Source organism: Denticeps clupeoides, chromosome 5 (genome assembly GCF_900700375.1).
Source record: "Denticeps clupeoides chromosome 5, fDenClu1.1, whole genome shotgun sequence".
NCBI classification, from domain to species: Eukaryota; Metazoa; Chordata; class Actinopteri; order Clupeiformes; family Denticipitidae; genus Denticeps; species Denticeps clupeoides.
In genome coordinates, this window is record NC_041711.1 from 7495028 (window position 1) to 7509632 (window position 14605).

Here is a 14605-nt window from a genome sequence, read left to right on the forward strand (position 1 = left end):
CCAGCTGAAGCAGATTTCTGTTCCATAAACCTGCAGACGCCATCAGTCTCCCATGTATTCCCAAACATTAATGATGCAGTCCTGTTGTGATTTGAAGGAGATAGACCATTGAATCCTCTGCAGTCTGCTGCCTTCTTGTTTACTTTGAAGGGATATGATATTGGCTAAATAAATTGTTAATGTGCAGATGATTCACTGTATTAACACCGCAAAACTCGATTGCTGTGGTCTAACAATGAAAGCGCAGGGGAGCCATGCAAACAGAAATAGTGCAGCTATGTCTTTAAGTTCAACCCAGGTCAACGTCTATATTGAACAGAGGTCCATGGGGAACTCTTCAGTGTCACGTCTAAATCAATAATCAATGGTCAACAATTATTATACAAACAGACAGGCAAACACACAGAAAGGCAAATAGTTTATATCTATATGTTTTTCATGCATTTGCATACTGTGATAAAATATATTTTTGGTGTGTACTTTGACGGGACAAAACACACACATTCTAAGAATGCTGGAATAGTGCTGAAAAAATATCAATGCCTAATGGAAGGAAAAGGTCAAATAAGAATAAAGTAACTTTACGTGCATGGCTCTTGAACTGGGAGCTATTTGCATACTACACACCCCTTTGTGAAATCTACTCTGGATACCTGTCCTACCTGGACTACATAGGCACTTCACTTAGTGCTAGTGTACCATTGCTCTCCCAGCCATCAAATACAGTCAATGTTGTCTGCTCTCAGCTTCTCTCATAAGGGGTCGCCACAGCAGACCAATTGGTCTGGTTTTATGCAAAAAGACTTGGTAAAAGTTGAACACCAGAGGTACCTCCTAATTCAACCCTCCCCATTTACCCTGGCTTGGGAACGACACCAAGAAACACACGGTCACATTCACAGTGTCTGGTTTCAGGTAAAACAACAGTATCAATGGCAATAAATAGTAAGCTTGTATATAATGCCAGTTCCTCACACCATGCATACATTGGAGAGAAAAAGTATTCAGCCGCCACCAAGTTGTCCCACTTAAAAAGATGAGAGAGGTCTATAATTTTCATCACAGCTACACTTCAACCGTGAGAGACTGAACGTAAAAAGGAAACCCCATTATATGACTTATTTATAACCCGCATTATAAGAATATATTTTTATAATGGTTCATAAAATAGTTATTTGGTCAATTGCAATACTTTATACACCTTAATATTTTGTAAGTAACCTTAGTTGGCATTAATAGAGGTCAATGCGTTTCCTGTAGGTCTTCACCAGGTTTGCAAACACTGTAGCTGGTATTTTGGCCCATTCTTCCATGTAGCTCAAGAGTAAAATTACAGACTTCTCTCTTCTTTTTAAGTGGGACAACTTGCACAATCAGTTGCTGACAAATATGTTTTTGCCAGACTGTACCTGTCCCTATTTACCGGAGTTACAGATGCATGCTAACCAGCTATCAGTGGGCCACCCTGTGATGCCAGATATATACATCAACAGGACAGTAGCAAGGTAGCTGGGTGTGGTTGTATTAATAGGAAGTCAGTGAATTAAACAGCAAACACAGTTATTTTTAGTGGAGTTACTGTTGCAGATCATGCAAATGGACTGCTGTCCTTGTCCAATATTTATTGGCCAATGTATGTCAGACCCCACTGCGCTACGTGGTGATAAGGCCACATTCAGCTTGTTACTGTTGTGCTCTTTCCTACTGAATTGTTAAGTTACAGAGCAGAACCATAAACTATTTTGCTGGCTGCAAATTGGTACCATTATCAGTTTTAGGTATTGGTTTCTCCAGTCACCAGGGTCCAATTTGAACAACATGCAGGACCAGTGGCGACTGCAAGGGTACAAGGGAAACTCCCCTTCCTCTAATATGTCAGAAAATAAATCCCCATATATGCACTGTCATATTTATTTTGCCTTTAATAAAAGTGCACTAGAATGCATTCAGAATCAGCTCTTTATTGTAGACTGGTTGGCAAGATTTTCTTCTCATACATAATGCAGCACCGTGCATTAAAACCTCCTGAACTGCAGCTTCACTGTTCCTCTGTGACACGGCACAGATGAGCTTTTTTCACAGCAGAAAAGCGGAACGGTTATTGGATGAATGCATCAAAATAGTCACTTCCAGGAAATATTAGTGTCTCTGTGAGTGAATGGAGCAGTGGGCAGGGCCAGGATGCTGCATGATGATTGGAGGACTCAGAATTAAACAGCAGAGCAGACCAAAGATTGATTTTGTGCAAAAATCAGGGAAAAATGACAGCACTCCTGGTATGCCTTTTGATGAAACCTTCTCATGGAATGGGATGTGTTGTTTGGTCAAAGGTGGGTTTTTGGGGAACATGAGACAGCCAGGATCACAGACCATATTCTGCTAATGGGACATAGGGCAGAATTCCTTCAATTTCCTTCGGGATTAATAAAGTTTTCATGTACAAATAACCCAATGAATTTATTTGGACAAATTTTGTTGTTTGCACCGTGTGCTGTGCTGTGATGTTGTTTGTGTATCACAGTGACAGGGACGCATGGGCAGCTGATTTTCAGCAGCAGGTGGAACATCATCAGGTGTTTTCCAGCAAACACATTAGAGTGCTAATGATGACGAATTGACTGATAACAGAAAAACGGTTTGCCTCTTTCACAGTAGCCTGAGTCAACCACAATACACCTGTCTTTATTTTGCAGCTGGAGTGTGTCTCTTCTTTTTAAAAATGCACTGTGGTTTGGCAGCTGGGGATCAAACTATTTTCATCAAAAAGGATCTAGAACAGAAAAATATAATTAGCAGCCATTGATACTTTAGCTCAGTTAAGTATGAATATAAAAAGCTTTTCTGTGTGTTTGTGTGTGTGTATTACTGACGGACAATAGAGAAGGAAAAGAGAAAATTAAGTGATTTTTATGCATCTTATACATCCACACTTTTCTTTTTTGGTGATATTTGGTTGATCTAATAATTTAACCGGCTGTTGTGTTGGTAATGAAATTCAGCATTGCAATATTGAAAGGCCATTTTCGAAGTGATTTATTTGTTTTTTATAGCTGTATGCTTCATCTCCACTTCTCACTCATTCTTTACCGTGATGCCCCTATTCAGCTTTGTCTCAGCTTTTTTATTATGGATCAAAGTATTGAGATTCAGAAACACAGCTGATTCTAAATGCAGAATTTAGTTGCCAGAAAAAAACAGTATCCCTCATCATGGTCCGATCCTGTGTGTTTAAGGAAACACATTTTCCATAGTCCCCCTTCACTTGTCCTCATTTGGGACAGTGGCGGGGATGGGGTTGCAATAATTAGAGACCTCAGTGCAGCCACTCCAATGGTGTCTCTTATTATCAGCAAACCATGTCCTAATAAGGTCACAGTCACATAAAAGGTGTGGACAGTGGTGCTTTTTTAACCGGAGAAATTATCTGCATGAAAGATTCAAGCAGCAGGCACCCTGGTGACCATGATACTGCTTTGTGTGCAGCACAGAGGCTTTCATTGTTCACATTCCCGAGATGCACAGTAGAGGGATTTACACTTGCTGGCACATACCAGTCTAAAGTTTCCCCTGTTTTAACATTGCAGAACAAAACTACATGTGAGATTTTGCAGTAAGCGAAAAGGTTTATATATATTATATAAAAAAGCAAAATGTTTCATATTTGGAGGCTCTCCGGTTCAGTCAACCTTTTCTCATTCTCGGCTGTGCTCAACCACCTTAACAATGGGGATGGTTTTAAAAACAGTGTTTTTTGTTGGGTTAGGGTTACTGACTGAGCAGCACATCAAGCTTCTCATGATGATACAAATAGTATCATCATCAATGTTAGAACAGTTGTCCTCAGTTTACAAAAATGGATTCTTTGCCATAGTCTGCATAGCCTTGTCAGTGTGATTAGTTTGGCCAAATCACTGTACTGACCTGTGGAATCAATTATACAAATTAAATTCACCCATGTAAAACGGCTGTTTGGATGTATAAAAATGTTAACTGTTTGTTCATTTATTGTATAAATATTTTTTAAAAGTGTGGAGTTACAGGCTGTAGCCCATCTGCTGCCAATTCATGAGAGGTCAGTTTCTGACCAAAGGGACCTGTTAATAATTGATGTCTGGGATCAAGTAACAAAACTTCATCTGAAGTGGTCATATGCTGGGTTCAGGTTGGCTGAGGATTCTCTTGATTAGTTCCACTAGTTGCCTGAGAACAGTCTACCAGCAAAAATAAAAATAAATCCAACCAGCAGCGTTGGAAAATCAATGCAGAGAAGTGATTGTCTGAATCAGCCCTGTTTGTTAACGGTATAAAATATATAAATTCAAGATGGGAACACAACAAAACCAGTCCTACCTCATTGGTCACTTCCTGACCTCCGGGTGGGACGACACACACCATTATTCCCCAAATTGCTGTCTGCGTGCCTCAACGCCTGTTCACCATCTCCCCTTCTTTAGTGAACTAATGGAGTGTGCGCACAATTGTTCTCTCGGCTGGACTGAAATGACACCGTGGTTCCACACCAGCCTGACTTTTACTGTTATGCTTGTCCAACATTTTCACTCTTGCTGCAGCCTCTTCTGTGAGAGCTTCCCAGCAGTGTGTGTGTGTGTTTGTTGAGTATTATTAGAAGTGTGTGAAGTGCTGCTTTTGGGGCTCGCTTGTTTGTATTTTGCCTGTGTATTGGCCCGCATGTGTGTTTTGCAGGTTGTGTGCAATACTTCCTTGGGCAGATTAGGTGAATAATTAATTTCCTCCCCGACATGGAAGACTGGCTGTAATTAAAGAGAGAGGGGTGAGAGAGAGAGAGAGAGAGAGAGATGCTCCTGGTAGGGCTGGCCTCAGGATCACAGTGCTGCCTTTGACTCCTCACGTCATCCCTTCACAATCCGACGCTTCACACCGTGCTGCAGGGGTCGAATGAAAGATTCTTTTCATTTCTCCAGCACCATCGGTAACCTCAGATCCTCCTCCCGCCTGGCTGTGGCGTTGTGTCGTCCCCTGCACTTGGGGACATGACGGTGGATGGGTTGAAATGTCTGTTGTGCTGCAGCTCAGTGATGATTTTCTGAAATATCTCAACCTGACAGAACCTCAAGACCTTCTGGGGCCATGTGCAGTATATCAATTTCAGGACATGTTGTTTGTGCACTGATACAGTATAATGTCACTATATGGTTATTTCAGGAGACTGTGCTCTTATTATGTCATATTATGTTCTCAGAAATAAATTAAAACATATTTTTACAGTTTAAAATTATTTTGTCGATACAACTTTGCAAATAATTTATTGTCCCTGCTCATAAATGTATTTATTTATTGATTGTTATACTGTATTGTTACGTTTGTAATTACGGGTGAATAATGTTGTGTTGCTTTCATGTCTACAGTTTGGAAAATGACACATATGGGACTAATATGACAACACGACTTTCTTCAAGCCACTTCACCTTTTCTTGTCCGGAGCCCTGCGCTTTTCTCACTACTGTCGCCGGCCGAGTTCATTCATCGGATGCCGTCCACCTGCTGAAGACGTGCTCCGCGTCTCCCTGCTGCTGCAAGCAGTGCGGGTTTCCGTCCAACAGGAGGCGTGTCTCCTCCACTGCCGGAGCGCACGGAGACGCGCGGCGCAGGGACTCGACTCGGCTGCGCCATCGGCACAAATGAACTACTTTCTTCGGCTGCCGTGACACTTATCTGCCCGTTCTGTCTGTACTAGTCGAAGGTAAGAGCATTTCTGTTCACGTGGACGCGCCCGTGGGTTGGGGGTTCGCCCGGTAGGGGTTGCGCTGCGAGGTTGATGCGGGTGAAGCGGGTCATTTTTACACTTAGCCTCGACAGAAGTGCAAGTGTTACTTCCAGTACTTGCATTTTATTTTTGCCTATTCCAGAATAAAACACGCCCGTGAAGGATACTTTAGCTGCAGCAAAATGGCTTTAGGCTTGTTACGACTTGATCGAAAGTTAATAAAGTGCACCAAGACGCGACAGCCTATGAAAATGCCCATCCCTCCTTTTTACACATTCGGAAGGTGCAGGAATGGTGATGGAGTCATTAGGAGTCAGTGGCGTTGACGTGCTCTGCTTTAAGATCGACCCGTGAATAAACGCTTAATTGGAGAAGATGAGCGGCGTACGACAGACCAACTTTTTTTTTTTCAGAGCTTTTTTTCTTTTTTTTAGGTTAAGTTCATGGGCAAAACTGGCATTTGGTTCAGTTCTCACTGAAAACAAAAAGTACGTATATATATATATATAGTACGTAATATATATTATATATTACATATATATATATATATGTTTTATCGGGTTGATATATATATATATACGGGCTCGCTATTAATTAGCAGCAAGTGCACAGGGGCGTCGGGAATTTCTCATTAATTTTTAAAACATTGTATGGGTCTGACTAAATACGTATTTCCAGGCAAAGCAATTTGTCTATTTAATAATGCACCTACAAAAGACAATTTCAAATAAATGAGCCAATATGGAAGCGCCGAGAAAATGTATTTAACGATGGTGGAAAATAAACTGAAATTTGAAGAAGCGTGGTACAAAAAATAAGACCACAGTGGTTATTTTAAAAAGCCCTGACGTCTTGGCCTATTTGCACTATTAACGTTAATCAATCCTAGTTTCCTCGCTACGTTATTAGAAGCGCAGGATGTTGAATGGTTTAAGTCAGGTACAGCCCGACACGATCTCGGCCATGTAAGTTCGGCCTGGTGCCGCTGGCCATGTGCTGAAATGCGCATTACGCGCACGGCACCCCGGGGGGTCTTCGTCCTACTTGAGTTCATATTCATAAACTGTGCCAAAACCGAACAGGCCTAGAAGGCTGGTGTCAGGTTCGGCCTTAGCAGCGAGAGCCAAACCTCTCTCACCACGTCTGTTCTAAAAACTAAAGATATAGCAGGATCCGTAAGGTTTTAACCACTATCGCTTACATGAGAATTACGCTCCTTGCAATATGATCATATCCTTTTGAGAATCACTGGGTCGACTGAATCTTTTTTCAGCACTTCGAGACCATTTTATGAATTATTTCTTAAACTAAATGACAATTTTATCTTAGAAGTCTGGATAATGAATGGCAATATTTTATTCGATGGGTACAAAAGCCTTTCTCTCCCATTAGAAGATGTTTAATGCAACATCTTCTCTGAACTACTTCGACTCTCCGACGTAGTGCGGCGTGGACTGCAGACACGTTCGACTTCTGATGAAGCTTTCTAGCGCTGAAACGTTCGAGGAACGCGCACCCCGAGAACGCGGTCCGGCGGAAATCTGTGCTGGGGGGGGAGCAGATATGGGCACGGAACCCAGCGTGCAGTTCAGCGGCAGCAGCAGCACCGGAGAGACGTGTCCGGATCGTCCCCGTTCCTCCGGCGCCCAGCTGTGATCCGACGTCAGACGCGTCCTCCCGTTCTCACGCCCTCTTAACGTCTCTCTTCCAGAACCCCCGCGGATGGATCTCGCCCGGACTCCCCGAGCCTAACATGGACGCCTCGGCGCAGGCTGAGCGGGTAAGACGGACGCGCTGAGCCGACTGATGGATGCGGGAAGTGACCATGCCAGGATCCTGAGCGCGTAACGTCACAGGAATATAACCGTCCGGGGAATAAGATTAGTGCGCATCACAGACACCATGAAGATTTCTTCCCCATTGACAACTCATGGCAGATGCACCGCGGAGCTTCTTCTGCTCGTCATACTCTGTGTGGGATATTCACGAGGGATGCCTCACGTTTTGAGATTCGGTAAGATGCTTTTTAATAAACATTGATCTTAATTTCAGTCCTAGAACAACTCATGTACTTCATGCGCCAAAAGTTTAACTTTCCGCATAAAACATGTTGCTGTGACCCAAATCGTCTCCAGTTCCCTGCTCAACTTTTTTCCTTAGAGGTGGGGATATTGTGCACATCGATTAGTTATTTCACTTTATTTTATCATTTATTATTTTTTGTCATGACATGTCCAGCCTTGGCTACATTGTGAAAAAAGTCATATACATTTTTTATTTAATGCTTCAGTTCATTTCATGCATGTTGGCCACAGGTTTACTTATTTTGATAAATAATCTGATGGTAGACTATATTTCCCATCATCTGGCAGTGGCGTCACATCTAAAAGGCAGAGCCTAAAACACTTGGGCTCATGGCTTCCTGTGTGCACTCTTTGCATGTTGCTAATAGCAACCGTTTCAAGAAATGCTTTCTTCTACTGGAGCGCACCCTTGTTCCTTAATAGAGAGAGGCGCAGTGAGTGAGAGAGCAGATCTTGTTAGAAGACCCGCTTACAGGGCCCATTCACCCACGTGTAACCAGAACCAGCACCTCATTTATTTACAAGGACCCACGTGACTGCTGTGCAGGGTGTGTAAAAATACACACACTCTACATCTTGAGATATCATGCAACTATAAAATACCTAAGGTCAGGTAGGCAGCTGCAATAAGAAGGGAATTTTGTTTTAAAAAAGATGAAATAAATCAGATGTGAAAATGTACATTTTCTGGAAATTCTCTCATGGAGATGAGTTGGTCCGGTTGGTTCTTGTGGAGACAGTCCGTGTCCTCACACCCAGGAACCATGGCAACGGGTGGGAGCGGGGATGCTGCAGCATGACCCCGCAGACTTATTTGGCACTGCTGCCGAGTCTCTGAAGGAGCATCTTGCCCGTTCAACCCGATAAAACATTTTCTGCAGCGCTGCAGTCAGGGGGGCTGATTTGCATATTGAGCCCCGCTCACGGGACTCTTGGGACACGGTTATGTCTGTCATTGTGATTTATTTTGTGTCTGACCGTGCTGCTTCCTGCTTCTCCAGGCCCCTCCCCAACACACACACACACACACACACACACACACACACACACACACACACACACCACGAAATACCACAGACCACCTCAACACGCACAATCAACCAACCTCAACCCGCACAATTCTCACCCACCAGGCACTGAAGAGCCACAGGCTCCACGCGCAGGCTGCAGCTCGAACCCACTAAACGCGATTAGCTGAATAAAGCAGCAGAGCTGTGCTGGATCCGGGTTCCCACAGCCCCCGGTGTGGATGCACGGGGTCCTGTTATCCAGTGAATTTACAGTGGGATTACCGTAATCGGCCAGTCACCCAACGTGTGGCCAGGTCCTGCTCAGCATATAAATTGCTATTCGCATCAACCATGAAAATAACACAATTCATTAAAATGGCAAAAACATTATCCTAACACAAGCAATAGTAAAGACTAATTATTTTTACCATTTTGCAGTTTTAATAAAAAAATAATTATATGTATACACACACACACACACAGCTATATATTTATTGCATCGGGTGTATCAGAAATGAACTATTTAACAGTGAAAACTAAATCTAAAGTGTACTAGTATGGATGTTTCCCTTGCAATAGCATAAACCAGTTGTAAAAACTTACTGCCAAATGGAATAATAAATCAATCATACGCTGTCAATGTGCAGGCCTCTTTACATTGTGTGTGTGTTTGGGGTTTACTTGTGACCCAGTATGCCAAGCCTTTAGTGAATTTACCGTTAGCTTTTGGGGTCTCTGATGCCATCAGGATCCCTTGTGGACCACTGTAGCTTTAATGCACATGTCCCCGGGTGGATATTCATACTATTCTGAGAACTGGATAGATGGTGTTTGTAACCTACTGCTTCTTCCATCGAGGGAAAGCTAATTTAATCTGCCCCTTTTCTACCTACTTCATCAGAGTTCTGTTCATCAGGTTCTGTATAGATAATACCATTTACAAGCTTTAACATTAGAAAAAAAACCATCAATTATAAAAACTGTTTAAAGTTGGAAGTGCTCACCTGGATCACAACTGGATCACATTTAATAAATCCTTTCAGATTAGTCTGGGATATTAGTGGTTATTATGGGTGGATTTAATAGTGTGTTTATGAGGACTTTGTGACTTCCAGCAGTTCATAAGAAGAAGTATTTGTAAAATGTTAAAGTACAATGTTAAAGACTGTCTTTATTACTCTCTGCTGCAACCCTGACAGTGGACACCAATGAAAACAGCTGAGTGCTTACAAACAGAAAGTGGTCCTCCAAGAATCAGAATCATTCAGCTCATCTTGATCATTCTGTAATTACCCTTTATTAATGCACTCCATGGAATAAATATGTTAATTGAAGATTCAGCCTTTAGTATAGTTAGACCATGCTCAACAAAATAATCCGACAAGCATCTTTATTCCAGCTGTCATGGTCAAATTAGCAACAGTACTAACATAGGATATTTATAGAACTATTATTGAGATAAATCATCATTTGCACATGAATCTTAAATTCCACACCATTTCTTTTCAACAATTCCATGTAGCTACTGCATTATTGAAATGCAGTCTCTGAATAATACAGAGGAACTGTCTATGGCAGGGGCGGCAATCCTGTTGCTCGTGAGCCAAATGCAACTGTTTGCTTGGTCCTGTCCAGATCTGTGGGTTTCGTTCTGAATGTGCTGCACTCTGAAACCCGCTACGGTTTTCCACTGCTTTCGCTTCTGAAGAGCGATGTTAAACCAAGATGGAGGAGTAATTTTAGACTGATGATGGTTACTTGTTGGCAGTAAATATGAAACAGAAATATCATTTTTTCAGTTTGTTAGCTGAAAAAAGTCTAGTTACATTATGGGATGGGATCGTGTGGGTGTTTTTTTTTTTTTTTTGCTTTTAATGCTTTAATGAACAATGTGATGCAAAAATGTGATGCGGTGTAAAATGAATCTATTCATGGCAAAACAGTTTTTTTTTTCTTTAAAGGTCCCCTATTATGATTTTTTTTATCTTTGTACTGGTCTTATTGGTCCCCTAATACTGTTTCTGAAGTCACTTTCCAAAATTCAGCCTTAGTGCAGAATTCCAGCCACTTTGTTCCAGTCCACAATGAGATTTCCACTGGATGCGTGGTTTCTGTGTCTGTAACTTTAATTGCTAATGAGGAGGAGAGAGAGTGGCCTATAGAAGTTGAGGGGGCATTTGTGGAAATTATGTCATCAACACTACATTTACATTTACAGCATTTATCAGACGTCCTTATCCAGAGCGACTTACAATCAGTAGTTACAGGGACAGTCCCCCCTGGAGCAACTTAGGGTTAAGTGTCTTGCTCAGGGACACAATGGTAGTAAGTGGGATTCGAACCCGGGTCTTCTGGTTCATAGGCGAGTGTGTTACCCACTAGGCTACTACCACCCACATCACTATTCATCAACCACAATGTTTAGCACAAAACAGAAACTCGTGCCGCCATTTTTCCAGAAAAAAAAATTATTAACCCACTGCTTCTTCACAGTCTCATGTGACAGAACTAAAAAATTATATTTGTGGTCATTTTTACATAAATTCACCAAGCAACTGCAATGCTTCACATGTTTTCAAGCCATGATGGTTAGTAGAGATAATGTTATAACAACATAAAGGGAAAAATTCCAGATCAGACTGTCTGAACAGCAAGGCAAAATGCCCAAAGCACTCGCCATTTCTTGCCACTGCAGGACCATAGACCGGCTAGGGGAACTTGTAATGTTAAATAATCTCTAGTTTTCATGTCAGGGGACCTTTAATAGAGAGCTGGTTCCAAATGAGTACAAACTGTGAATGTTTTGAAAATATTAATCATGAGCCACATATTTTTGCTTTGGGCAAAAAAAAAAGATGGCCTGAGGTGGCTTCTGTTTTGGTTTGCATTTGGTTTACAGGGACAGTGGTGGCCTAGTGGTTAAGGAAGCGGCCCCGTAATCAGAAGGTTGCTGGTTCGAATCCCGATCTGCCAAGGTACCACTGAGGTGCCACTGAGCAAAGCACCGTCCCCACACACTGCTCCCCGGGCGCTTGTCATGGCTGCCCACTGCTCACTCAGTGTGATGGGTTAAATGCAGAGGACAAATTTCACTGTGTGCACTGTGTGCTGTGCTGCTGTGTATCACGTGTGACAATCACTTCACTTTCACTTTCCCAGTAGACACTAGAGCATTTTAAAACCAAAATATTATCTAATTACTTTATTTTATTTAATTAAAAATATGACCAGGGATGAAATTACACATAGGTCAGCTCTTCTCATGAGAAGCTGAGTTTGTCATATGGGGAAATGCTTGTTTTTGGCTGCAGCCATATTGTCAACTATATGATGCAATTTTTGGCAGAAAACAGAGTTATAGAGAATTAAGACTTATTCCATGCAGCTTCGGATTTTAACATGTCACGTAATGTGATTAAGACTTTTGGGGAGTTTGTCTTAAACAAATGAACAAAAATGGCTTCCATTTACATGCAAGTAAAGCAATTGTTGTAAGTCTCGGTGCAGTAATAAGTGTCACCTAACACACGCGGAACAATACACACTCCCCCATACTTTGCATGACTTGTCAATAAGAGGATTTGTGAGGAGAGAAAGCTACTTAGAGACAATACACAGCTAAGAGGATCACTGTGAACAAGATTGATAGGTATGAAATGAGGCCAATAAGCACAACAATCTCTATTTAAGAAAAGTAACGTTTCACATAATCTGTTTACTCCAATCAGCACCATTGTGTTTCTCAGCATCGGACAGAACCAAACTTTAAAGATTGTAGTCATCTGAACATCTGCAACTCAAAATGTGCCTATTGAAGGCAGTGTGGTGGTTGACTGTACTGACCTCCCTTTTGCACCCCATGCAGAATGAACAGAAATTGATTCTCCGTACCTGCTGAGGAGTGGGCTGGGGAATACGGCAGCAGGGGACACTTCTCTGTTGTCCCTTGTCCAGCGATGACTGACTATTGGTTTTGTAACAGAGGTGACTCTGATCTCAGCCCTGAACACCAGTCATTGTGCCGGCATGTGACCTTGTTTTTCTGTGTGTGTGTGTGTGTGTGTGTGTAAATTCTTGGAACTCCTCAAAGTTGTTATGCACACGCAGAAGTTTGTCGTGTTCAAACGCCTCATCAGTTGATTTCCCCTGTCCCAAAAAAAGTATCTTCTCCTCCTCACCATCGCAAGGACTTCCCCCAATACACACTGCCAGCTACTTCTCTGGAAAAAGGTCAGGCTGATGTGGAGGTAACAGCATGTCTTCATGCTTATTCGTGGCTGCAGCATGGGCCACACACCTCCTGTCATGGTGGACAGGGCTATTTCTGATAAAGACTGGCTGTAGGAGTTTCATTTGAAAACCTCAGTGTGGAGTTTTTATTGTCCTAATTATGACAGAAACAGCAGTGCTTATCTCCGTATCTGCATATGTCAGTGAATCTTGTGTAATAAAATCCTACTCATGCTGTTTGGTACAAATGCTTATGAGTATCACAGCCTGTGTGTGATATTGTGATGATGCCACAGTTGACCTGCCTTATGGACACATTTATTCAGCCCTTTACAATATGTCCATCATGGTTTAAAACTCTTTTTAAAAGTCTTTTTTTCACATATGGCATAAATGATGAGTATGGTAAATAAGGATCATTAGGTATGATAGACAATAATGACCTTTTTATGAACAAAAACAGATAAATGTATATGTGCATATGGAGCAACCCTGAACTGGATAAGTGGTGTTTAGAAAATAGACAAAATGGTAAATAAACCTATTTATTGCACCGTGTGCTCTGCTGCTGTGAATCAGAATGACAATCACTTCACTTTATTTAAGAAATTACTATTATCTATGTTTTGTAGTGTGCAGATGTCTGAGGCCATAACCATTATTTTAAAAAGATCATTTTTGTAACATAATTTACCATGGAAATATCCATATTTACTGTAAATTCAGAGAAATCTAAAGCTTTTTTAGATGCTGTGGAATGATCTACCTTTTTTGGCCAATTTCTAACCTTGTCTCACTCTTATTGTCCTGTTCTGGTTTGGCTCTCCTCAGCTGACCTTGCTGAGGCACTTTCTTTTATTGGATATAAAGTTAATGCTATGCTAATGGATTCTGCGTTCATTTCACTGCGAATAGCTGTTGTATCCCCCCAGCAGAGTGGCCAGGGTGGAATATCAGTTTAATGGGATAAATGATAAATATTTACAGCCGTTATTTTTCCTGTGAAAATGTGTCTGCTTTTTTCTAAAAAGACAACACGAGTAACATGAACAGGAGTGAAATTGAAGAACACTCTTCCCACACCTCCCATGATCTTCTGTGAGACTTCCACTGTCTGTTCTTTAGTATTCCTCAGGATCGACCTTCACCCTTCTGTCTCCCACGCATGCTCACCTTGCTGCTGCCCCTATCTGCCCTGTGAACTCACATAGGATAAAAATGCATTTTAGAAACATTACAGTTAATTGGCTTTATTTGCCTTGGTGCTGTCAGTTAGAGTTATCCACTTGCTCAAATTGAGTTTAGCTCTGACGCTTTCCTGGTTATTACACTGTGTCCTGGCCTGCAGCCAGCAGACTCCCAGTAAATATATTTAAATCACTGCTAAGCGGCTTAAAATATTCATGTCTCACAGCTAGTTTGTAGAAATATGAAACTATTTCTTGACTTGCAAATCACACATTTAAAATAAGGCATAATTAAGAGGGACTGACATTAGACAGGGAGAAGGAACTAAGGGAAAGAATGTATAAAGA

At 41.7% G+C, this 14605-nt stretch overlaps 2 protein-coding genes across 2 annotated transcripts in view; one reads left to right on the forward strand and one right to left on the reverse strand.

The window, feature by feature from the left end:
* Positions 1–4441, reverse strand: part of ascc3 (activating signal cointegrator 1 complex subunit 3) — a 131061-nt gene extending 126620 nt beyond the window's left edge. The window contains exon 1 of the mRNA XM_028978934.1: positions 4351–4441. The gene's annotated coding sequence lies outside the window, so the exon portion shown is untranslated. The remainder of the gene's footprint in view (positions 1–4350) is intronic.
* Positions 4442–5519: 1078 nt separating this feature from the next.
* grik2 (glutamate receptor, ionotropic, kainate 2) overlaps positions 5520–14605 on the forward strand; it is a 161671-nt gene continuing 152585 nt past the window's right edge. Inside the window, exons 1-2 of the mRNA XM_028978938.1 lie at positions 5520–5722; positions 7458–7760. Coding sequence (XP_028834771.1) covers positions 7649–7760 — 112 coding nt within the window. The 5' untranslated portion in view covers positions 5520–5722; positions 7458–7648. The remainder of the gene's footprint in view (positions 5723–7457; positions 7761–14605) is intronic.